This window comes from Oryza glaberrima, chromosome 3 (genome assembly GCF_000147395.1).
Source record: "Oryza glaberrima chromosome 3, OglaRS2, whole genome shotgun sequence".
Classification (NCBI taxonomy): Eukaryota; Viridiplantae; Streptophyta; class Magnoliopsida; order Poales; family Poaceae; genus Oryza; species Oryza glaberrima.
Genome location: NC_068328.1, coordinates 9,599,846 through 9,624,717, shown reverse-complemented (window position 1 = coordinate 9,624,717; position 24,872 = coordinate 9,599,846). Strand labels below are relative to the sequence as shown.

At 44.1% G+C, this 24,872-nt stretch overlaps 1 protein-coding gene across 1 annotated transcript; it reads right to left on the bottom strand.

Moving 5' to 3' along the window:
* Window positions 1–1,400: 1,400 nt before the first annotated feature.
* Window positions 1,401–6,303, bottom strand: LOC127767010 (xylan O-acetyltransferase 6). Its single transcript, XM_052292212.1, has 5 exons — window positions 5,055–6,303; window positions 4,183–4,363; window positions 3,890–4,089; window positions 3,623–3,781; window positions 1,401–2,240 (listed from the first exon to the last, which is right to left on the bottom strand). Exons 1-5 carry the CDS (start codon window positions 5,822–5,824, stop codon window positions 1,874–1,876), a joined length of 1,677 nt encoding a protein of 558 aa, XP_052148172.1. The 5' UTR covers window positions 5,825–6,303; the 3' UTR covers window positions 1,401–1,873.
* Window positions 6,304–24,872: the final 18,569 nt, after the last annotated feature.

Genomic DNA, 24,872 nt, shown 5'->3' with positions numbered 1-24,872 from the left:
GTTTTATGAGCACAGCTGCACAGGCAGCAAGCTGCACATCCATATGGACAGATCCTTGGGCTCCCGGCCTGTACCGATCTGAATTGAGGGGACACCGGACTGGGCCCAAAGGGGCCGCGCAGAGGGCAGCCACTACAACGGCAGCCTGCAGGCTTTATTACGGCACATCGGCTTTGTACTTGGGAATCACTGGAAGCCTGGTAGGCGACAAGCGCAAAGATTCAGAGATGCAAGAGGGCGTGGAGGGGTCCTGTCCTCCACTCGAGAGTGTAACATTAGTTAGATGCATCTTTGTTACATTTCAGATCGCAGCTCTCTGGAAAGAGTGTGCGCTTTTTTTTTTTTTTTTGTCATTCATGTGGCCTCTCTTACGAGTGAAATTGAATTTTGGTTACGGAATTGCTAACCATATGTTGACAGAAAAATCTATCTCTAAATCTTGCAGATTTTATGTGCTTCACAATTCGTGCTCCAGCTGCTTCTTCTCCAACTCCTATGCCCCTATCAGCGACAACCCAAACTCTGGCGGAGGGCCAATGAATTAGGCTCTTGGGGTGGGGTGAGGTGGGATGGGAGGGGGAGGGGGAGGGGGAAGAAGGGGGAGTTCACCGGGCTTAGAAGGATGGTTGTGGGAGGCAGCGGCCTGGCGGTGGGTAGCAGGACGGGTGGGCGGCGAGGCGGCGACACCAGAGCTGCTGGGATGGAGGAGGGCGGTGGGCCGGTGTTGGCGGCGGGGGCATAGCAAGCTTGTGCCTTGTGGTGGCTGATGGTGGCGGATCCGGCGGCGAGGAGTCGCCGGACACGACGGGACGGGAGCATCTTGCCTTCGATGGCTGGAGGGGGGAGAGGGAGGGGGGTGGGGGGCTCGCCGGCGGGACCGGGCGGCGGCGGCAACGCGGAATACGCTCACGCTAACGAGGAGTGGCGGCGTGAGGGGGAATCAGGAGAGGAGAAGGTTTTATAGGGTTTGGTTGATGCATAAATCTTAAAGCAATCGGGTGGTCCAAAATTTGTAAGATTTCTAAAGGGATTTTCTATCAAATGATTTATAGGCAGTCCCGTTTGGCTATGGCCTTTGTCCTGCACTCATGCTATTGGTAACCAGAGATTTTGCTGGGTAATTTGACCCTGCGTGCAGAAAAGTATAGACTGAATGAATGTAGCTGAGTTGCTTTGCTCACAGTTTGCCTAAAGATAAGAGTAAAGAGAAAGGGGAGCTATGCACGCTTCCGGAACTTTATTCCCCTACAATTATCTTCAGAGAAGTGCAGACTGTGTTATTCCATTGCCAATCTCTTTTCTGAACATTCGTGCATAGTAGTAGTTCCGGAACAGTAGGTGGAGTGAAGTGATCACTCAGTGTAATAAAATGAAAAGGAGAAACTTAGGAATCATCATAATTGAAGAACGGATGCACCTCGTGGCCTTTATACCTCTCTTGAGCATCAATGTACTAGAATGGTGTAATACACAAAAATTCTTTACATGTAACCCTCCCTTTTTCTTTCCCCCTTACATCTCACATCACACCCTTTTTTTGCTTTCTCCTATCCATGCATCCTTTATCAGCAGGACAAGAAATGAGCTATAGTCAACACAGCCCGCCCACAGATCCTCCTTCACCATCCTAAACCCTCCATTTCTTTTTAACAAAAGAATCACATGTTAAACACAGCACAAGACAGCTTTACGCAACCCCAGAGAAAGAAAGAAAAATGGTGAAAAAAAGAGAAGAAAAAAAAAGTAACCCAAAGTAAGAAAAAGTGAGGTGGCCGCGGCCGGGCGGCGGGCATCGATGGTGTGTCAACGGTGTTCTTGGCTCCTTTTCTTGTCTCGCAGAACACTTGGAAGCTAGCCTTATTTGGCTCTTTTTCTACTGGTCGGATGACCATGGGGCGGAGGCGATGCGGGCGTAGAGGAACTGGTTCCAGGTGTCGGGGAGGCCCGGGAGGCACCAGTGGATGCAGTCGGCGTACGTCTTGGGGTCGGACTGCTGCTCGGGGGTGAGCAGCTTCCCCTGCCGGAGCGTGTGCACCGACGTGTGCGCATCCTTGCGGAGCTCCGACAGCGCCGTGATGTCGACGAGGTGCACCGGCACCCGGCGGAACGTCTGGAGCACCTCCTGCGCCCCGGCGTACAGCCTCCAGTCCGTGCCCACGTCCAGCGACGTCGTCCGGTTCGTGATCGGCAGCGTCTCCATCGCGCACTTGATCCCTCCGTAGTTTCCCCACGCCTCCGGCCTGCCACAAAACGCGCACACGACACAAGATTATACCACCATCCGTCCGTCACCACGTGATGCCGTGATGGGTAGAATTCTGATGCAGTACTATGGTTAATGTTCCAGCGAATTGGAGCCGTGGTACCCTAGATTCTGTCGTGCTGATGATACCCTGATGATGATGGCACTCGCATATTGGCGCCATTATCACAGCATATGCACGGACCGTGTAATTTATGCGGATACTAGCTCGAGATTCTTGCAGGGACCAAAACTGATTTAACTTTTGCTTGTCGACTACTGCAAGAATCTCTCTGTTTTGAGTATTTTGCAACAGCAAAGATGCAATGGCAAAGGCTGATCATCATTGTGGAGCACGATTAGTAGGCTTGATTGCTATCAGTATTATACTACTGTCTTTTGTTGCTACCTTCAACTTGATGTCGTTTCTCTTTCGTGGGGTTAGGGCTCGAGGAAGGAAAGTGACATGGAGCTCGGGGAATTGGATTCGTATGCTTCATCTTTGGTAGCGACTAGGGTGGGCCATGTCGAGATGCATGCCTACAGGTGGGCCTGGGATTTTCTATGGTCCACCAACATCAGCTTGTCACCGTAGCTCGCCTCTCTCCAGCTATCCACATGACTAGTTTTGAGCTTACTACTCTACACAAATACATACTCAATTTGAATTATTCTTGGTTCAACAAACCTCAGTTGTTTCTACACCCACGTCAACTAGCATGTTTTGAAGACATCTCACTAATTAATTAAGCTTTTTATAGTATTGGCTAAAGAAGCTTAGATACCAGTGTTGATACCGTGAAAAATGCAAATCTTGAACCAGTCAGAACAGATTGTCCGGACCATGTCCTGACGAAGTACAGTGACGCGTTGTACGCAGGTACCGTGCCCCACGATGCCATTTCACGAGAGACAGCTACCGATGAGTAGTACAGTGCTCTATGATGGGATACCATGTGCAGTTGTATTCCGATACCATGCTACTAGTAGCTAGTTAATGTATAAGAGGCTTCTACTACTAATGTTTCTCCGAAAGCTCACGAGTCCCCTCAGGCTCTCACCACCTAATTAAATTACTTGTAGATTACTATTAGTCCAGAAAGCAAGTGTGGCTGCTAGCTAAGTTTCCTCCTTGCAAACGCAACACAGTTGCTAGGTACACCTCAAGCACCTAATTTTGTTTTCTGAACATACCCCAACACCTAATCGGAATGGAGTTCTCCATGTACCATCACTGTGCAGCATATCTTCCTATTGATTGGTAGATTAACTCCGAGCGAACTGTACTGCGCGTGGGCACGTGTGCACTGTGCAGCGAAGTAAATCATGGAGAGGGGCAATGCAATGCAGATGCAGGCAAAGGCATAAATGGCGGCTTACGTGATGTGGTTGGGAGACATGCTCATGAAGAAGACGGTCGTCCGGTTGGGGTCAATGTTGCGGTCGACCCACTTCGCCCACGTCTTGAGCACCTCCTTGTACGCCACGGGCCGGTCCACCTCCACGTACTCCGTCGCACCCTGGTCGAACGACCCCTTCCTGTCACGTACAACCACACACATATTTTTTCGCCCAGATCAGCACACCCACTTCTATATCACTATATGTATGTGTGTACGCTGCTGGGGTGCTAGGAGTACAACTTACAGGACTTTCATGTCGAGGGTGTTGAGCCACCAGATGTAGGTGTTGAAGATGAGGTAGTCGACGCCGAGCCAGTTGTGCGCGTGCTTGGCGATGGAGTGCCACTGGATGACGCGGTCGGGGACGCTGTGCACCTGCGGGTTGTCCGAGTTCGACTCCACCAGGAACGGCGCCCAGTAGAACTCCACCGTCGCGTTGTACTCCTGCACGTAGCACATACACCGTGTCGTCAGGGGGAGATCATGTCGGATCGACAGCGGAGTACGTACGTGACGTTGCTGATGCCTGCTACGTACGTGTGCGTAGAAGATGTTGCTGTTGCCGCCGTTGACGAACTTGGTGAGCGTCTTCTTGCCCTTGGGGATCACGGACTGGACCAGGCACACCATCGACTCCCACTGGTTGCGGTTCAGCGAATCCCCCACGAACATCAGCCGCTTGTTGCGCAGCCGCTCCAGCAGCAGCCTCGCGTCGAACCTGCAGTTTTTTTTTCCCACACCACATCAGCTTTCGTTAGACTTTTCCTGCGTTATTTAGCAACCAGCGTTGTTGGATCGCCAACTATATTTGCCACTATCATCAGACTGTGCCGAGACACAGATACAGAGCAAGTTGTAGTAGTATATTCTACTCGCGTCACTCACCCACTGTGTGACTGACTGGGCGTCGCTGCGTGCAGCTGTTCCCCGGTTGGAAAAGAGAATAATTTGGCGTGCCTGTGTTTGATTTAAGTAGTGGCTGCTTCAACAGCAGCCAGATGCTGAGTGATTAGATTAAACAAAGCTTAATCCAACAGGGGGTAGCGCGGCTGCACAGTACAGTCCGACGTCACAGCTCACTACCAGAGTGGTGTACTGGTGTGGCATGGTGGTACTACTACTCTCTGTTCCGTTTCAAAAATCTCGAACGTTCTATTTTAATTTCCCTGACACGTTTGTCTTAATTTTGGCCCGTAAGTATTCCTACGGTTATTTCTGACTTAGCGTTTCGAGGTGACCGACCGATGCTGATGAAAAAAGAAAAAGAAAAGGGTAGAAACCGGCATCAATTTGGGAAACCGACGATGATCGCCGGCGTGAGTCAATGCCGGTTACCCGGAATTGCGTGAAACGGCACGAAATTGGGCAAGAAATGGCGTGAAAAAATTGTGGGGGAAGAAATGGCGTACCGGGGCAGGTCGCAGTCGGTCGGCTGCCAGCGCCACTTCTGGTAGGAGTCGTCGCGGCGGCCGTTGCGCATGCAGGTGACCTGCTCCGTCAGGAATTCGCACTGCGACTCCTTGTACACCGGCGCGTTCACCTCGTCGTACACCCAGTTGCCGCGGTACAGGTCGCAGGTGTCCGGCACGCTCACCACGGTCCGCAGCGCCGCCGTCGCCGCGGCGGCCTTCGCCGAGGACTCCTTCTCGGCGGCCTCCTCGTCCTCCCGCCGCCTCGCCTCGTCGGCGCCGCCTTCCTTGACGCTCGGGAGCGTCACGTCCCGCTCCCTCTCCTGCCCCTCGTCCACCTTGACACCGGCGTCGGCGGCGTTGGCGTTGGCGTTGGCATTGGCCTTGGCCACCTCAATCGTGCTGTTGTTGCTGCTGCTGCCGGCGGCGGCCGCCATCGCCGTGGAGGCGGGCGCGTCGAGGACACGGACGATGACCTCCTCGCCGCGCTTGGCGATGCTGCCGGCGGCGAGGTGCGCGGCGCCCACGGTCTCCTGGAGGACGTGGAGGTCGGGGGACTTGGCGCGGAGCGCGCCGGCGCCGAAGGGGAAGTCGGCGATGGACTTGATGTCCTCGTTGTAGAGGAACGTCGCGAACACGAAGAGCGCGAACACCACCGCTGCCAGCGACAGCGGCGCGCCGTTCCTGCGCGCCGCCACGCCGGCCCCCAGCGCCGCCTGCTTCATCGCGAACGGCGCCGAGGCGAACACCGACTTCCGCCGCTGCTGCATCTCCGGAGCGCCCAGGAAGGCCTCCCGCTCCGCCGCTTAAAGAAAACTTACCACCACCACCACCACCAAGCCCCGGCCTTTCCCGGTGGCTTGCAAACCCGAGAAGTAAAAAAAGCTTCTTGCTTTGCTTCCCCTCTCTTCCTCTTCCTCCTCCTCCTCCTCTCTATATGAGTATATGGAATGGATTAATGGAGCTTCTTGCTGAGCTCTTTGCCTCTTTGCTTAGCTCTGTGTAGGCTAGGAGGCTAGGAGCTCCTTGGCCTGGCTGTCCTTCTCGACTGGACACCTCGCTCTCCTATATATGTGTCGATCCCTTTACAAGTTTGGTGACTTTTGCTGGATGTTTGCCCTTTTCTTTGCTTCCCTTTGGTATGTTTGGTTTGGTTCGCCTGCTTTCTTCTTTTATGGTTGCAAGATCTCTTCCCCTCCACCAACACTTGTAAACTCCCCCCTGTTCTAGCTGCTTAATTGAATCTCATTCCCTTTCATTTTGTATATAGAGAGATAGAGGGTAGTACTACTACTGAGGGGTGGGTCAAATGAGTAACATGCAAGGCTGCAAAGCTTCCATGGGGGGTTTGGAGGTTAAGCTGTTGTACACATGTAACAACACAGGCAATGTGCGTGTGTGTATTCTACTACTAGTATTCTATTTGTTCGTTGCATGTTTTAATTATATGCCTACTATATCATACATTTCGTTTTCATTATCGGGATACAGGGGTGGAGTATATGGTATTATGGTGTATACTCGTATGGTTGTAAGTACTCGTTTTGTTTATGCGATGTGAGTGGGTAGGCCGTGGCTGTCTCGGAAGAGTGCGAGATGGGGAAGCAAACAACGGCGGGGGCGGCTACGTCAATTGCCCCCCTTTCGCATTCTCGGAGATGATCATTCTGTATTTGGATGTAATCAGCACGCAGATACTACTACAGTCATCGTCTTTGCGTTGTGAACACACTAATGATGGAACGAATCGACGAATCAGACAACGATACGGTGCCTGAATCGTTCCGATTTTCAGATAGTGTTGCAGCAGGAGGAAACTGCAGAATGTCGAATTGTTCCGATCGACAGTGTTCGGGGGGATTGGTCTACGAAAAGCATTGTTCAGGAAGTGATGTTAGTCATGGTCAGAGGTTGATTTAATAGGACCAATGTTTCGAGCAGAAAATGGATATTACAGGGGGAAAATGAAAGCACCGTGTACAGCATAGGGACTGAAATTTCAGGTCACAGAATAGCCTTGCAAAAAAATCAGAGAATCGGTGCATCTTTCAGAGTCGGTTGTCCTGTTTCTGTAGAGTATAACACGTTTCAGTTTTTACACAGTGCTTTTCTGCGGGTGTTCAATATGTTTCCAATCTTGTCACGCCAACTCGTCTTAGCTAGTACGCATACGAATTGATATCACTGTCTGTTATCATTTTCTTTCAACTTCCAGATCTCAAATGATGTGCATATGTAGGGTCGAATATTTTCTTTTTTCAAAAGAATATCATTGTCAGATACTATTATTTTTCATTGATCACTTGCTGTAAAAATGATTCTTCTGTTAAGTTGAGAACATTAACAATGTGTGGAGAGTGGAGACATGGATCCGAGAAATCGGAAGAAACTGAAACATCTTGGACCCAGCTCTTGTTTAGTTTGCTGTAACTCGTGAAGTCGTGATCAGGAACTTTCCACTCTATTATTTTGTTGTTCATCGGGAGAAATGCTCTCATCCATCTTCCATGGGTAACATCTTGTTACATTGAGGTCTACAGTTTTTATTTTCGAGAACAACTACAGGTTTAACAGATAGTTTTCTGAGAGACAGAGAAATTCAATTCCCTGTTAAAAAAAAAGAGAGAGAACAGCAATGTATGTATAACACAGTCCATTTTCCTTCTTCAGGTTATTCCATAGCTGGAAGCAATCAGTTGAATGTTCAGATGTCCAGTTCTTCTTGTGCTCGCTCACAAGCACCGATCAGTGTGGTGGTATCTTTGCTGTTTGGTTACACCTATGGGAACCAATCCTCTTACTAGCATACAGTTACTACTATTTTTCTGGAATTTTTTTTATTTTTTTCATACCTATTTAGTTGACATGCAACAAATAGGTGGATGTCCACCTAGGCAATTAAAAGTGTTTCCCAACATGCTATTATAGAGAAAACGGTTGCACACACCATTTCCCCCTCTGATTGCAACCACCGGTACAAATTACTCCAAACTTATGTCTTGTTCGAATACTCCAAACCTGTTGCCTCGCTTTGTTGAGTGCTATACGGTATACTTACTGATTCTGAGGGAAGTACAGCTGAACCACTATCCTGATCCAATCTTCAGTCCAAATAGGCATATGCTACGTAGTTTAATTAACCTTCCATAGGTACCGGACAAACATCAATGTTTTATACTCCATCATGGAGATCCCGGTCTGACACTCTGACCTCCATCTCGTGTTAAGATAATAAAGAAAACTTCAATAACCTAAAGTCACATTGAGCTAGCTATGATGGGTTCTCAACACTGCTGGTCGATGAGTGTAGCGCAGCCGGCATCGCTGAAGTCAACTACTCTAGCTAGTATGATTTGGTTATAATTGAGTCCAGGAACACTGGAGCAGGCACTTGGGCCAGCTCAATAAATTTTTTCCCCATGAACATGACATAGATGATTGAATCGCATGCAACCTGAACACCATGCTTCTTTTTTACCTGAATCTCGCCCATCATCCAGACGGACAGTTCAGAATAAGCTTGCATTTCAGCCAACGTGGGAAATAGAGGATCCAAGACCACGGGAGAGATGAAAAGTTCCTCTCTGCAACTGCTGGAGGAAATTTCGTTTTTCTGTAGTGTTTCTTTTGTCAGAATGATGTTTCTCTCTACAGTAGTAGGAATGTCAATATGTCATTCACATTTTAGGTGCAAATCATTGATGCTTTTAAATCATGTCATCCCAGCGAACCTAATTCTGATAACAGGGCAGTCCAAGTCAAGTCGATGAACAATACCCAAAAGTGAATTGGGTGGTTCTCTTTTTGAATCGTAGGCTAGAAACTATGTCGATTTTTGTCTATTACTCCTAATAATGTGCCCCTCTTTGTTTAACCACACGAGTGGAGCAAGTACTGGCCTATCAGATATCTATGCTTCAACAGAACCGTACTATGTGATGACCAATCATTCCTGTGTAGTTACTACTAGCTCGCACTTGCATTAGTTGGAGTGCCTATACTTGTAAACATGTTTGGTCTTCTGAAGAACGCCACTACAATACAATTCATGTAGGGTTGTTTTAGCTTTTCTTCCTACTTTCGGAGCATATACAAATGTAAGATCATAACAACCATGAAAGAGAGATTAACTACTTTATGTTACTAACGGATCCATGATTCCATATATGTTGTGAAAATGTTGCAGAGCTAGAGGTTGCTTTTGATCAAACTGAAAACTTCACCCGACCCACTGTGAAATGTAAAGCACCTTGCTGATAACTTTGCTAGCTAATTCTTTTCTTTAGCGAAAGAAAAGACCTAACCGATAATCTTATCGCTCAAGAATATCGAATGCACACTATATATTCAACTCAGCTGGGGTCAACAAGAAGGAACACTTATTCATGGCGTTTGGTGTATACCTCACAGATGGTACTCCGGCAGTTTCGACATGCACCCAACGGTGTACTAGTTTCGGTGGACAGTGGACACGATCATCTGATCATCTTTCACTGTTGCTCTCAAGATTCAGTATTCAATTAGTACTGTACCATCTCGATCTCCTTTCTGCTAGCTAGTAGTTCTACTACAATACTGATTACTGAATGATCACACATAAATGAAGTGACTTCACTTCATATAGTACTCAGCGTAAATGAAACTGTTCTCTAGCCTGTGACTAGCTGCTATAAATTGGTGCTTGCAACAGGTGATATGATGCTGATGAATGTCACTGCGTGTATGTGATGCACACATGCATGTACGATGCATCATATTTCGCGGGAAAAAAAGAAATAAAAGCAAGAGAAGAAAAAAAAATGCAGGATCAAACATGCGTAGTGTACGGTGCAGCCGCACCACCCAATCTTCTCAGGCAGCTAAAGCGGCCCCATCGATCAGGGTGGTCAGTCACAATGTCTAAATGTCACATGTCAGTGGTAGCTAGTTTTTGTCTGGTCAATAAGGCGATATACACATCGACGGATGGGAGATGTAAAGTTGCAAATTTGTAAGGGGGCATATAGCTTAGGCTTTGAACAAAGTGGGATGGAAGCAAACCCCATGTTAGCTAGCTTCCTCTGAACATATGTTGTACTAGCAAGATAAAAGAAAAAGGAGTAGTAGTAGGAGAAGCAGTGAGGCAGAAGCTTATTAGGAAACAAAATGGCCGGGCAGAGATCGTTTTCTCTTCAAGCTAGAGCAATCCCCAACTCCAACATGACCCCTAACTAAAACATTAGCTCGCGAGTAACTTTCTCTCTCGGGAGAGAGGAGCTGTGCCTGTGAGAGTTAAAAGTACCAAAGGATTGAGGAGTTCAGTACAAGCAGAGTGGGCAATGATATGATGATGAATTGTCCATCCAGCCGATTTAAATTGCCGTGGCACACAAGGGTCGGATACGATCTGAAAACGCCGTGCTGATGGTGACGAGTTCAGAACTTCAGATCGATCAACCAATGGAAGAGTACAGTACATGGCGTTGATTTACAGTACCCTCATGTCAATAATTTTCAGGCATGCATTATCGGATTATCCTGCGAGCAATGCACGGGCTAGAGACTTCACATGCATACATGGGTACGGCAAGATTGTTGTCTCATTGTTTGTTTGAAGGACCTAAACAGAGGACAACGTACTTGTATTTCTGCGTGGCTCTCAAGCCTATACACGTAGGAGTACCTGCGACAGTATCAGTTTTCTGAAAATGCAGGTTGATCGACAAACTGACAAGCCTACGGCAGTGACCACACAGCCCGTGCAGACAAATATGAACTCGTTGAAAACACACAGATATATATAGGGGGAAACATTTGAGATCGCTTGTCAGATGGCAAGAGTTGATAATTCCCTTTTCCAACAGAGCAGACGTTGCTAGCAGAATGGTGCGCTACAAACGTCTGAGAACTTAAATGCACAGGAAGATGGGATCTTGTTTTCAGAGAAGAGGATGAAACTGCATGGCAAGTACGACCGGCCGTCGCTTTTGCATATGCTTCCGACATGGCGTTTTTGTGCCGGACTAGTCGCATGCAGCACCAGTATGGACGCCACGATGAGCAATTGAGCAGAAATGCAGCACTAGACTAGACTAGTTTACAACTTGCGTTTGGACCAAACAATCTACCTAAGCAAGGCACATAAGATGGTCAGAATGAAACATTATTTGCGCTTTCTTTGCAGAAGAGATGAAATCGATCGGTGCCTTGTCAAGCTCAGAAGCCCGTGGCAAAGGCAGGAGGCAGCTCCCCACATTTTAGGTGGAGGCTACCACGCGAGGAGCTAGAAAAGCAGGCACACGCAGCTAACGTTTTCAAGTCAAACCACACCCTCCATGCACATCAATCTGTTGCTGAATTTGGGTTGAACTTTATTTTTTTTTATAAGTTGGAACCGAAGCCCACCAGTTGCAGGTACAAAGTTTTCCCAAATATAAAACCTGGACGCCCAACCGAGGGTGTTGTCTTTCTACGCACGTTGTACGCTCCAACTCCAACCACAACTAGGTTGCTGCAGGTCGGTCCCGTAGCAGCAGAAGCATCGGCAGGTAGGTTACAGGTACCCGTAGAGCACTTGAGCTCGAGGTTAACCTAGATAATGCCCAAGACCAACAAGGGTTTGCTGGTGGCCTTTACTCTCCGTAATATAAAAAAATCAATCTAAAATTAAAAGTGACATATCCTAATATAACGAATCTATATAGATCTTTATTCAGATTCGTAGTACTAGAATGTACCATATTGGTTTTTTATGAAACGGAGGGAGTACGTCTGCTGTGTCATGTGTCCTTGACAACTTCAACAGAAATTTCGGAGAATACCTGACCTATTTCTTCAGCGGCGGCGGCGGCGGCGACGCAGTGCGGGCGGGCGGGCGGCGCGAAGCGAGAGGAGGCCCAGCGATTTTCGCGGCGAGGCGCTAGGCCGTGTGGCACGGGACGTTGGGCTGTTTTTGCAGCGGGGGAAGCCGAGCGGCCGGAGCCTACGGGCCGCCGAATCGGGATGTCCAGTTTGTTGGGCCAGGCTGGGAAAGAGTCTCAGCCTGTGCACGTCCTAGCACGCAGGCCGATTTGGGCCTTGTTGGCAGGGAATCATGTATGGGCCACTATTGAGGCCCATCCAAACGAGGCCTTTGAAAATCCAATTGCAACTCTTGACCAGCAGCGGGCAGTGAGTCATGCGAAATCCTTAGTCAGAGACGAAGAAAGTTTCTCCTTTTCCATTTGTTTTGTTGGTGGTGTTGCTTGCTCGATCTGACGATCTTACTATTGAGGTGTCAACGAAAGGGGAGTCCAATGATTGATCCCAACCTGGGTGATGCGAAGTCGTAAGAACAAGATCCCCCGCCGCGAAGCAAACCGTTTGAACCGCGAAGGTTACAACGACCTTTGAGCGCTTCAAAGTCTCCGCGGCCAATTGCTCGTTCAAGTGCCAGGCTTGTACTATGGCGTACTAACCTACCTACCATCTTGCATTCTTGCTCGCTAGTAGCTCTACATTGGCCCTTCGCTGCCGTAAGATTGGAGCTCTGCTGCTGACTTCCCTAGCTAGTGCCTGATCAGGAAGATCAAAAGAGTCAATGACAATTTTTTTCTCCTATCTATGTCTATAACTCTTTTGGAGTCTGTTCACTTTGATGCCATTTTCAACCATACTATTTTTTTAGCAAAGTTACCAGAATTTTGGCTATGTTTAGTTTGTTGTCAAATTTTAGTAAGTACATATGAAATCTTACCAAAATTTGGCAACCTTGCCAAAATTTTGACAACTTTGCTAAAATTTAGGAATGCCAAAACTTGATAAGGTTAAAAATAGTAACAAAGTGAACAAGCCCTTGATCTTCAGGTGACGGTTAGCCTTGTTTATGATTCTGCGAGCATATGCGGGAAGAAGATACATATAATCTTACAATTCACTTTTCGTCGATCGATCGTTGATCTAACAGTGACCCTTGAGTGAGGCTGAAACGAACCGTTCGGAGCAGGAGCAGACGACTCCTCTCCTCTGACTGAACACACAAACACTTCGCGCTCGCCGACTGCACGTTTCGTTCCTGGAAGAGGCATCCATGATCCATGGTGTCCTTCGAATTGCTCCAAAAAGATCTCTGCTCTGCACTGATCATACCGTGATGCATTGCTTGCACACAACTTGCGACTTGCAGTAGCTTGTATCACTTGCACTAAACGTACATATCATATTTTTTGGAGATGGGATTATTAATATATTTCCATCAGATCTAATACGCTATGAAAAGGTCCAAGAATCAAATGGGAACCGCTCCTCCCTATCAAAAGTCTATTCTTTTTGTCAGCAGTTGCATTTCTATATTGCTTCGTCAGCTCATCATCATACATGGATTTCGCATTACTTTTAGCAAGCTGAGCTATTTGACTTGGAATGTTTCTTCTTCTGTTTTATATTTAAATCTGAGCTATATATGATGACGCCAGTTCAGGGCTAATTGAGGATCTGGATCAGGCACACGGCTGGATCGGTTCGGTCGGTCTGTAGCGGCATCGAGTAATTTGTTATAGCGAAACGGAAGCAGTTTTGCACTTTGCTTGTGCAACTGATCTATAATCATTAACAAGTGATTAGTACTAATATACACTATAATCCAATGAACTTTTCCCAGTTAGCTGTCCAAGCGTGATTCACATCTATCAGAGATGCTCATGCCTGACAAGGAATCAACTTTGAGTATTGATAAGCTGCTCTTGCCCTTTACCTGAATTGAAAGGTTGAGCCACTGTCGCTCTGTCGCACTCGGTGACATCGGTCCGTTTGAGATAGCTGAAGTATATCGATGGATAATAGGAAAAGTATTTTCTGGCATTAGGTGTATACATGTAGTTTAAACAGTTATGTAAAAATTTTATAAAATTTAATAAGATATACTATGATAATATAAGACACTATACAAATATGCAAGTATAAATTAGATCTACATATGAATAAACAAAAATGATAAATTTTATCTGCGCTATAGGATACTATTCACTGTCTGATTTTATTATTATTTTTCTCTAGTTGTAGATCAAATTTAGTCTTTCATGTTTGTGTATAGACTTATATTAACACAATCGATGCTACTAAATTTTTTTAATTTTTTCTATAACCATTTGAGTCGCATACAAATGATGGGTGCCATGGCACCTAGATGTAGAAAATCCTTGTCGATGGATAATATGATTTAACTACTACAAAGTTAAAAACAGTTGTTTAAAATAATATTTCAAGAAAATTTTATATAAAAAAATTTACACAAAATACCTTTTAAGTGCTTAGGAAGCGTGTAAACGAAAATCCAGAATCACTATCCTCCAAACAGAGAAAATCCAGACATGCTTTTAAATGAGAATTCATTAAGGCCAATTTTGTTCTTGGTCTCCCTCTCTTTAAATGTATCCACATTCGTGGATGTATGGTGTGTGCGTATAGCAGTGTATATGCGTTTATCAAAAAAAAAAAAAAAGGAGAATGGGGGATATTTTTTACACACGTCGTTGCTCGAACTTTCTAGATAAGTAACGCAACCAGTAAATTAAATACCAGGTGAGTGAAATCATCACGGCTACTAACCGACATTGTTGACGCGGAATAATGGCATTATTGCTCCGCCCAATGGAAAATTTCTAGGTTAATTTCTGGCAATTAAGCAAAAGTTTAGTCAAATCTATCGATCATGACACGCTGATGATTGCATGATTTTGCTTTGTATAATGAGCATGGTCCTCGCTCTCTAAAGATTCGCCGTGTGAATTATTTGCGGTTTAATATAAATCCATTTCGCGTGCCATGAACGGATCACACGGCCAGCTACCACATGTAGAAAGATCTGACGAAATAAGTTTAGTTGTCTTTTTAGCCCTGATAAACACGTCATTTGTGCGACAAATAAAATGTGGAGATCGCTTGTAGGGGGTAATTTTTTTTCTCATAGCTGAACTATCCAAGTTCTCTAATGCCCATGGACATTTTGCTTTCAATTATATATGTTGTCATGTTGATTTCTTCCTCCTACTTGCGTTACCACTGTCTTGTTACTGCGTGACATTTTTGAAACCCACCATGCAACCAAATGGAACCAATAACACATGACATGTGAAGCCACGTTCAATTTCGGTGGTGCTGGAGTCCATCCGTTCAGAAGGATATGTGTGGTTTTCTGCTTTTTCTGCTGGTGCTGCTGTTTTTGAGGATTTGCTGGGAGTTTAGTGGGGCTCTAGCTCCACCCTCCCCCTGATAGGAGTTGTTACTTTTTCTTAAGAGTTTTTTTTTCATAGTCTTTTTCCCTTTTTTTTTCTCTGTCCCCCGGCAATGGTATTTTGACCGTTTGCATTATGTAACCAAAACTCTGTTTTCTTTTAATATATTGACGTGCGATTCTTTTGCGCATTCGTGAAAAATTTTAATACAAAAAGACTGAAATATCATATAAACTACTCTAGATCGTGGCATGGATAATATGTCCCCGTCGTCTACTGTCAGCCTGGTACCAAACATACATGTGGACAAATAATTGGGAGGCAAGCATGAGTTGGACAGGCCGCTGCCATTGGAGGATCCAAGATAAGCAGCGTTGGTTCGCCACAAAAAGGTCCAGAGTCTATTCATGTCGCCGTGGCAGAGAGAGAGAGAGAGAGAGAGAGTACGGTTACGTGAAGAAACTGGCTACTTCAGCGAGAACAGGTTGCACAACTCTGCTGTTGCCTCGCCAGCTTCATGGAATCAATCAACGCCTTCTTTTTTCCCCTTTGACAGATGGGATGCCAAAATCCCTGCTCAATTTTGTAACAGAATTTCATTCATATCCAGTTTTCCTGGGCTGAAATTGAACTGGAAACTTCAATCCACGAGAGCTTGATGGATTGGATGTTCCCTCTTAGTTTGGGAGGGTATGGCTTTGTAAAACGTGGAGAAAAAAAAAGGCTGTAATAAGCATTGTCGGATAAGGAACAATGGTCCCGTCACACTGTTCTTTCTTTCTTGTCTATGCTCTTTTTGGTTTTATCATTTTTTAAATAATATGCACCACTTTTAACATATATATTTTTGCAAAAGAATCGAGAGCTGGAATCGGTCATAGTAGTATAATACTAATTAAAATATTAGACAATAAAGTTCCATTCTAACAATTATGAATTAATGTTAATAAGGGAAAATGCTATGCATACGATTTATATGTACGATCCTAGTACGTTGCAAATGGATGGTGAACAGACCATGGGTTTCTTTGTTGTAAAACAGACCATGAACATAGACCATGAATATCACGGGTTAGAATAGAACCTTTACGTCGTATGAGCATTGTACGCAAGAAAATCGTACGTATAGCAGCTCTAGTTATTAAGTAACAAATGCAACAATGTAATTTTGTTTCTTAGGGTAGTAGGTGGATAACGGTACTATCAGAGCGCATACTCTGTTCTCTTTTTTCTTAAAGAAAATGTGGATATGTACAGTGAAAAATGGGACGGAAAAGAATGATTTTGATATATGCAGGGACCTAATAAATGTCAAAATCTCTAGATCTGATGAACTTGCGATGCTTGTGACCTCTGTATAGTGATGGGTATAATGTCATGTATGAGTGGATTGTGCTCATTTGCTGATTAATAGTATCTTTCACGAAGATGACATGTATAGCTCAATTATTCTGCCAATTTGCATGGACCGTCGATAATTGCTCAGTGATCACTCAGCATGCATGTACTACAATGGATTGGAGCTACCGTCCCAATTAGCTAGGGTGGACACTTCACTGCTTCGTCTCATTGTCTATTGCTTGTAGAAGGGTGAGCTATTTACCAAAAACATAGTACCTATAAGGTAGGCTCTGTGCATAAACGAAGACGTCTCATATGTGGTGTCTATTGTGACCTATTTGTCCCCAGTACTAAGCTCAGCATGACGGACAAACTCAAGTGGGGAACCATCTACATATAAAGTCAAATTGCAAGTTGGTCAGTGGTTTGTCTAGAGGCACCAACTGTACACGCACTTTTTGAGTGAAAAGGAAAGATTGCTGGGTGAAATTTCTCAAATTTTGACAATGGTATGAATTATAGTGTATGGACAAAAGTTCTATATACCATTTCTTCTCTAGAAATACCTTTAATTTGTAAAAATTAATGCGGACAACAACAGATTTTATCCTAACTATATATATACTACCTCCATCTCATGCATAATTACAAAGATAAATCAAGTGTGTATGGCCCCCTTTGACCATATATATAGTACATGCTTGAATAAATCGAGTGCATATGACCTAAAAGAATAGAAGGTTTCTTTGATTTTACCCTAGAGAGGGCAAATCCTAAGGATAAGTTTCAGACCTAATCCCAAGAGTCCTAGCATATGCTTTGAAGTTTAACCAAGAATCTACTTCCGGGGATGGATTCTAATAGCTGGAGTGGACGTCCACCCGTTTATTGCATGTCAACTAAATGGCTATGAAAAATTTTCAAAAAAATTGGCAAGATAGATCAATATATAATATATCACTCCACAAACATGCAAGTTAAAATTCAACTTCTACAAGTTGTAACAAAAATAACAAATTTAACTGTAAATATACATATAGTAATTTGAGTTTTGTTTGTTATTTTTGTTACAATTTGTAGAAGTTGAATTTTAACTTGCATGTTTGTGGATTGATACATTACATATTGATCTATCTTATTCATATTTTTTCAATTTTTTTCATAACCATTTAGATGACATGCAATAAACGGGTGGACATCCACTCGAGCTGTTAAAATAGTTTCCCTCTACTTCCCCCATGCACCTCGTTAGTCGTCAGTCATCTCCATCCAAGATGCGGGTAATACATAGCATCGAAGTAGGTTACTCTGGTAAACCCACTTTGAGGTGGCTAGATCACTTATTTCTCGCACATTCAAATAAATGGAATTTGGACAATTTAAACTTTGTTCTTTGTATCAATTTTTTTCTCATTTCTAAAAATGAATTAAAAACCACAATCCTTTTAAATCCAAGCATGCATGTCGATCTATCGACAACCAAAAATTAAGTACTCCGTATTAACACATCCCTTTCGCTGGAAAGAAGACACACATTCATGTAAACCTTGCACACCTTGAAACAAAGCTTTGGGATCCTGTACACATGGAACAGAGATGCCTTCAGTTAAGTTTCCACTTTCTTGTTCTTGGGCTGTACCACGTACATCTCTCTTTTGTGCCATCCTACCCTGGCTTAGCTACTGGAAGTGTGGTCCGTGTACAGTGTACTACACTCCCTCCATCATCATCTTAGTCCCTCTCCATAGCCATGTATACATTTCTTCAATGTGTTTCAGGAATTATGGACTTGCTTGGCCAACTTCAATCAATTCTGCTCCATATCTGCATGTCCATCCATGCCCGTCCTCCTCACCATTGTCATGGCTCTAGCTCGATTGTCTTCACTTACGGAATGGCATGGCAAGTCGCCATCGATGCTGACCTAGACTGCACATGTGTGCTCAAGAAAAGCATCTACTCTACTCCATCCGTCCCAAAACAAACTAACCTAAGATAGAATGTGATATTTTCTAATCCAACGAATCTAGACATGCATATCCAAATTCGTTGAATTAGAAAATGTTTCATTCTATCTTAAGTTGACTTATTTTAGGATGAAAAGGAGTGTCCGATGAGCTGAAGAGCAACTTAAACATTCTAAGCATGTATACTGAACTTCAGTTAGTTTCTTTAGTCTTGCAAAAATATTCCCAGTAAAAAAAGACTTGTAAAAATTGCCATAAGTTTTTCAGATGCAAAACTTTCAAATATATTAATAGTAGTATAATTATAGTAACTATATTGTAACTATACTATATTACATTATAAGTTTTATATAATTTATATGGAAAACACACGTAACTTTTATATAACTTGTATTGTACTATAACTATAATTCATATATAAGTTATAATATAGCTACAATACATTTACACTATAGTTATAATATACATATATCGTACAGTTACATTAAAATCATACTATAGTTAATTATATTATTTGAAAGTTTTTTACTTTAAAAACTTGCTACGGCTCTTTAGCAATTCCAAAAATAACTCTATATATCTAAGGCTAACATGAAAAAACAAATAATTGATCGACACGTACTTGATCGAGGCCATGGCCAATTGAGAGTTCCGTATGAAAAGAAGTTAAAAATCCAAAGGCTAGCTAGCTTGCTTGTGATCAAGCGGAAATGAGAACTAACTGTGATGGCGATGGGCTGCCAACAAATAAAAATATATTTTTTTAGAAAGAGAGTGCATGGATCCAAGAATAATACTGGTGCAGTAGGATAGGCATGTGTATCACGTACATATGCTGTATGCCCAAGCCTAGGACCAGGGCTAGGGAAGTAGACGAATTTAAGCCCGGCCGGCCGGTTGTTATCGCCGCGTACGGGAGTTTACTTGCATGATTGAGTGCTCAAGTCAAGACAATCTAGTCCTAATTAAGCTTGCATTGGCCTATGAGATGAATGGCTTCTGGTCTCTGAAAACCTCATCAAACGTCTATCATTCTGGCCGTGGCTATGATTGCAGCTAGCTACCGCTCTCTCGATAGATAATACGGACGATCGGCGACGTCAGATCGATGCGTCTGTTAATTAAACGTTAATAACATTGATAGAAGAAGGAGGTTAATTTCGTGGTTAATTAACTTGGACGGTATTGTACGTCGTTGTCGATCGGTATCGATTTCACTCTCAATCTTTACGTCTTCTCTCTTTTTCTCGTCTTTGGGTACGATGATTAAGCATGACGAGGACAGGTGCTGAGCTGCATTTAGGTTAATTTTTGCATATATCCCCCAAGGGCCAAGGCCCCAACTGCATAACAACTCGTTTAGGAACATTAATTAGTGGGGCTGGATGTATGAGCCACTCATCAGCTAATAAAATGTATAGTAGATTATTTAAAATATGCAATCAATACATCTTATTAGTTTTATGTTGTCTTAATTTTTCTCTATATTTGTTCCATGCTATGGCATGCAGGGACGGATATTGAACTATAAGAGTATGATAGCTAGGGCTGCAGCCCTATTTCCGAACCTAAATATCAATTGAAATTGCATTATAAAATTTTAAAAGATAAAGATAAAATTATGTAAATTATATCGATTGAGTCCTAGGCTTAAAAAGATTCCGGTTCCGTCACTAATTGCATGCATAATTAACTTTCACTTCAACTTGGTAACTTCTACAAGTATTAGCAAGGGTTACAATTCGACCTTTTTTTCTACATAAAAAGCACAATAGATTATCAAACTGGTGACAAAAGAGAGTGAGATCGTACTTGTTGGGTATATATTAATGAAAATGGAGGAACAATCAACATCTCGCTCATTTGTTGTTTAGTGGGACCAAGAAGGTCTGACTGGATATATTACAAGGACACACGTTTTTTTAAAAGAAAAATCAAAGAGTTACATGTTTCTCTTTTGCTCTATGGATAACCAAGTAAACTCGAACCACTTGCATCCCTCTTGCCGTTTTGTATGCTTGTTACATCAATCCTAGTGGGCATGCATTACAGTATGTTTTGGATCTAGCATGGGTTTTCTTTAAGGTTAATTTGATCCATGTCATTGCAACTATGTCGTATTGAAAAAATACCACTACTATTCACAAAATCGGGTAGATGTCACTACAATCTTCTAAAATTTGAACCGTGCCATTCCATCACGATTTCTTTCATCTCGGTCACACTTTATGTCACTGCGTCTTCATTCTAAGTCAATACTAGTCGTCTTTGTCTCCAAGTAGTAAGCCCGCACCGGAGGCTGGCCGGCGAGCTCCGGGAAGGCTAGGCGGTGGTCGTGGGTGGCGATGACTCCATGCAATGGTCGTGGACGGCACTTGCTGCTCCGCGCCTATCCCTTCCTCCATGGCGAGGCTGCGGCCAGAAGACGGCTGCCTCCGACTACGATGAGGCGGAGGTGGAAGTGCTCCTCCACGCGGCGCAGCAGATCCCCTTGATGCTGAACTCGTCGGATGCTTCGACACGCTCATGTCCCGACCATCGGATCCGAAGCCGAAGCGGCCTGATGCTCTCCCCACTGCCAAGGCGGGATGGACGAAATGGAGGCGTGTTTTGCAGCGTTGAAGGGGGCGGCATGACTGGAGAAGGAGGAGACAAGATCATGGTTGGCAAGCTCAGGAAGGAACTCTGCATGCGGACACCGAGCTCCGCGCTATGCACACACTAGAGGAGCACGTCCAGCCGAGGAGCACTCTCGCCGCGCTCAACGGCCTCCACCTAGATCTCTAGCACTGGCGCTGACGGGCTAGCTCCGTTGGATATGGCCGGAGCGTCGTGCCTCGTCATGTGCGTGCTCGGCCTGCAACTGGAGAATATGGTCTTGTGCGGCAAGCTCGACTTCGCCGTGCCATCTTTCGGTCCGAGAACAAGTTCTCCGGCAGGAGACGGCAGGGGATTGAGGAGAGGGAGCTGTGAGGGATGTGGACGGAGGAGATCGTCAGTGAGGGACAAGCCTGGAGCCAGCAGTGGAGGTGCGGGACACCGAGCTCCGCGCTATGCACACGCTAGAGGAGCACGTCCAGCCGAGGAGCACTCTCGCCGCGCTCAACGGCCTCCACCTAGATCTCTAGCACTGCCGCTGACGGGCTAGCTCCGTTGGATATGGCCGGAGCGTCGTGCCTCGTCATGTGCGTGCTCGGCCTGCAACTGGAGAATATGGTCTTGTGCGGCAAGCTCGACTTCGCCGTGCCATCTTTCGGTCCGAGAATAAGTTCTCCGACAAGAGACGGCAGGGGATTGAGGAGAGGGAGCTATGAGGGATGTGGACGGAGGAGATCGTCAGTGAGGGACAAGCCTGGAGCCAGCGGTGGAGGGATGGGGCTGGGGACACGAGACGACCATGTGATGGCGATGATGAAAATCTTGATGGAGTGGCACGGTTCTAATTTTAGAAGATTGTAGTGGCATCTACCCGGTTTCATGAATAGTAGTGGTGTTTTTTCAATACAGCACATTTGCACTGGTATGGATCAAATTAACCATTTTCTTTATCAAGTTAAAATGTTGTGTGAACATAGATTGTTTCCTTTGCACCAACTAAGAATGCGCACAACTATATATAATTTATGAGCACCAAGATTAATTTGGGGATTTTGTTATGGTAGACCGAAACTTTGTGAACCATCCATCTTATTATTCTTTATTGATCCGATGGTTAATGTTCATCTTACATCATAGGAGGTAAGACGTCATCTACAACCATGTAAAGTTAATTAATCTCAATCTTTTACTACAGGAAGGAAAGGAGCGATGTTTACTTGTGTCACTATAAAAAACCATTACTAATACAATAAGAATTAACTAGTAATTTCATTTTTTTTATTATTACTAGCAATAGTACCCGTGCGTTGCAACGGGAAAAACACCATTTGATTTGATAGTGTGACACCTTTAAAACCTCAAATAGGTAAAAAAAACAAGTCTAATTTGATATATTAACAAATAGGTAGAACCGAGTCTAATTTGATGAATTAGCATAGGATTTAGGATTTAGTTTTAGATTTATTTTTCGAGCCTACTTAGGAGTTTATCCGACAGACTTTAATTTAAAACAACTGAGCCACATTGTTTGATAAAATTTGCATTCGGCCTAGGTCTTCTCATCCGGTCCAAACTTGGGCTGGCCCATCTTCGTCGAGCTGAGTCAATTCGACAGCCCGCAAGCTGAGCAGCTGACCGCGGCCCACATATGCGGGGACAGTCCGATGCACTTCCGCGGCCCATTGGGCGCAGCGTAATCGGCGATGCCGGTCTGACGCTGGGCAAATCTGAGCCGTCCGATCTAATGGATGCTCCGATCGTCCCCGTGCCAGATGAAGCGCCAACCGAGAGAGACGGGCAAAACCCTAGCTCCTAAATCCCTCTCTCCCGATCCTATTTCTCTCCGGCGACGAGCGAGCAGAACAACGGCGAAGGCAGCGATGGCAGTCCGGTGAGCTAGTGAGCGCGTGCGGTGACGACCGCCGAGCGGCTCCTGCTTCGCTGGCTGGGTGGCGCACCCGAGGGTGGCGCAAAGTTGTGCCACAGTGTTGGAGGTTCGGCTAGGCAGGCGCGCAAACGGCGCTGAGCGCTGAGCGGTCTGGACCTTTAAGATTAGATAAGATTTTCACGGACGACGAAAGTAAATTGAATCAAACTTTCTTTTTTTGTTTTAATGTTTTCTTTCGCCCTTTTTTCGTTATTACGGAGGACAGAAACGTTTAGTAGAGATAGAGATAGAGAAGATAAAGAAATATAGTACCATGTTACATATAATAGGATTCGATTTTTTTTTACCGCGTCACATATAATTCTTTGTTTAATCGGACATAATTCGTTTTTTAATTGTTTTCCACCCTTTTTTTACCGCGTCCACGGAATCAGATTTGTTTTTTGCCCGGTTTTTTTCACAAGATTTTTTTTCTCCCGATTCTTTTTTTTTCGAATCGGACAGATTGGTTTTTTTTTCGCCTGATTTTTTTTTGCACGAACGATGGAAACATTTCATTTTTTAAGTAGTAGAGATAAAGAATCGGACAGATTCTTTTTTATTTTTTTTTCGTCCTTTTTTTACCACGTTGACGGAGTTGGATTCGTTTTTGTTTATCGGACAGGTTCCATTTTTTTCCTTTTTTCGCCCTTTTTTGGATCGGACAGGTTTGGTTTTTTTTTCTTTTTTTCGCCCGGTTTTTTCTGGATCGGACAGATTTGGTTTTTTCACCCGGTTTTCCTTTTTTCGCCTTTTTTTATCGGACAGGTTTGGTTTTTTTCCTTTTTTCCGCCCTGTTTTTTTCGGACAAATTTGGTTTTTTTTCACCCGATTTTTTTGACGGACGATGGAAGCACCTCTTATTTTTTTTTAAGTTGTAGAGATAGAGATTAATATTTACAAGAACCAGATTACAATATTGATTTGTCTTTACTTACATTTTGTAGTAGAAGTTTTCAAATATTTTCGGAATTTTAAGGTAATTTATTTATTTTCTTCACTCACAGCAATTTGAAGAGATGTTTAACTATGGTCTCTTCTGATAATAGAATCTATGTAGACCATTTATCTTTTCTAATCCAACAAACCGAATCTTTTTATACTACTACAATAATATTTTTTATATATGTAGTATAGAACTCATAAATAGTAAAATGAGCGTTGTTCAATTGGTTAGGTCTATTTTGATGAAACCAGTCTATCTGGGTTCAAATTCTAAATTTGAGATGGATGCTTACATTTACGGCCAATTATTCTTTCAGTGGTAGGCGATTTACCTGTCAACAGTGAGACGTCCGTGATGACGGCTATAATCTCAAGATATATCGGTCCATTTTTCGGAGGTACTCATAAGGGTAGGGTATATGTGTATGTGTTCATAGAGGTGCGCGCGTTATGAACGCCCGTGTTTGGATTGTGTTTTAAAAAAATTCATAAATTAAAGGCCACCTCAAAGGTACTCGATGATCTATACAGACTATACTCGTATAATCCACTCTGACCTTCGCCCCCCTATGGTTACCTATTTGATTACCTCATTCCTGACTACTGAAACCATCTTTACTTCTCTCTTAGCGCAACTTCCAGTGGATATATCAAACTCTAAACAAAGTGTTTTAAAATGTACAGTAGTACTGTGGAAGTGTTCTAAAACAAATTTAGTGATGTAACTTTCGTATATCGAACACTCCATGTACAAAGTTTTGAACGTTTGACCTTTTGCATTCTAAAACGTTAATCAAAAGAAAAACATACAAACAGTACAACTATTTCTAAGTATGATTGTGTTCTAATC

Excerpts from the sequence above, each read along its gene's own strand:
- LOC127767010 (XM_052292212.1), bottom strand. The coding sequence starts at position 5,824 with ATGCAGCAGCGGCGGAAGTCGGTGTTCGCCTCGGCGCCGTTCGCGATG. Across the intron at positions 4,364-5,054 it reads ACCGACTGCGACCTGCCCCG|GTTCGACGCGAGGCTGCTGC; the intron begins GTACGCCATTTC and ends AAAAAACTGCAG. Across the intron at positions 3,782-3,889 it reads ACCCTCGACATGAAAGTCCT|GAAGGGGTCGTTCGACCAGG; the intron begins GTAAGTTGTACT and ends TGTACGTGACAG.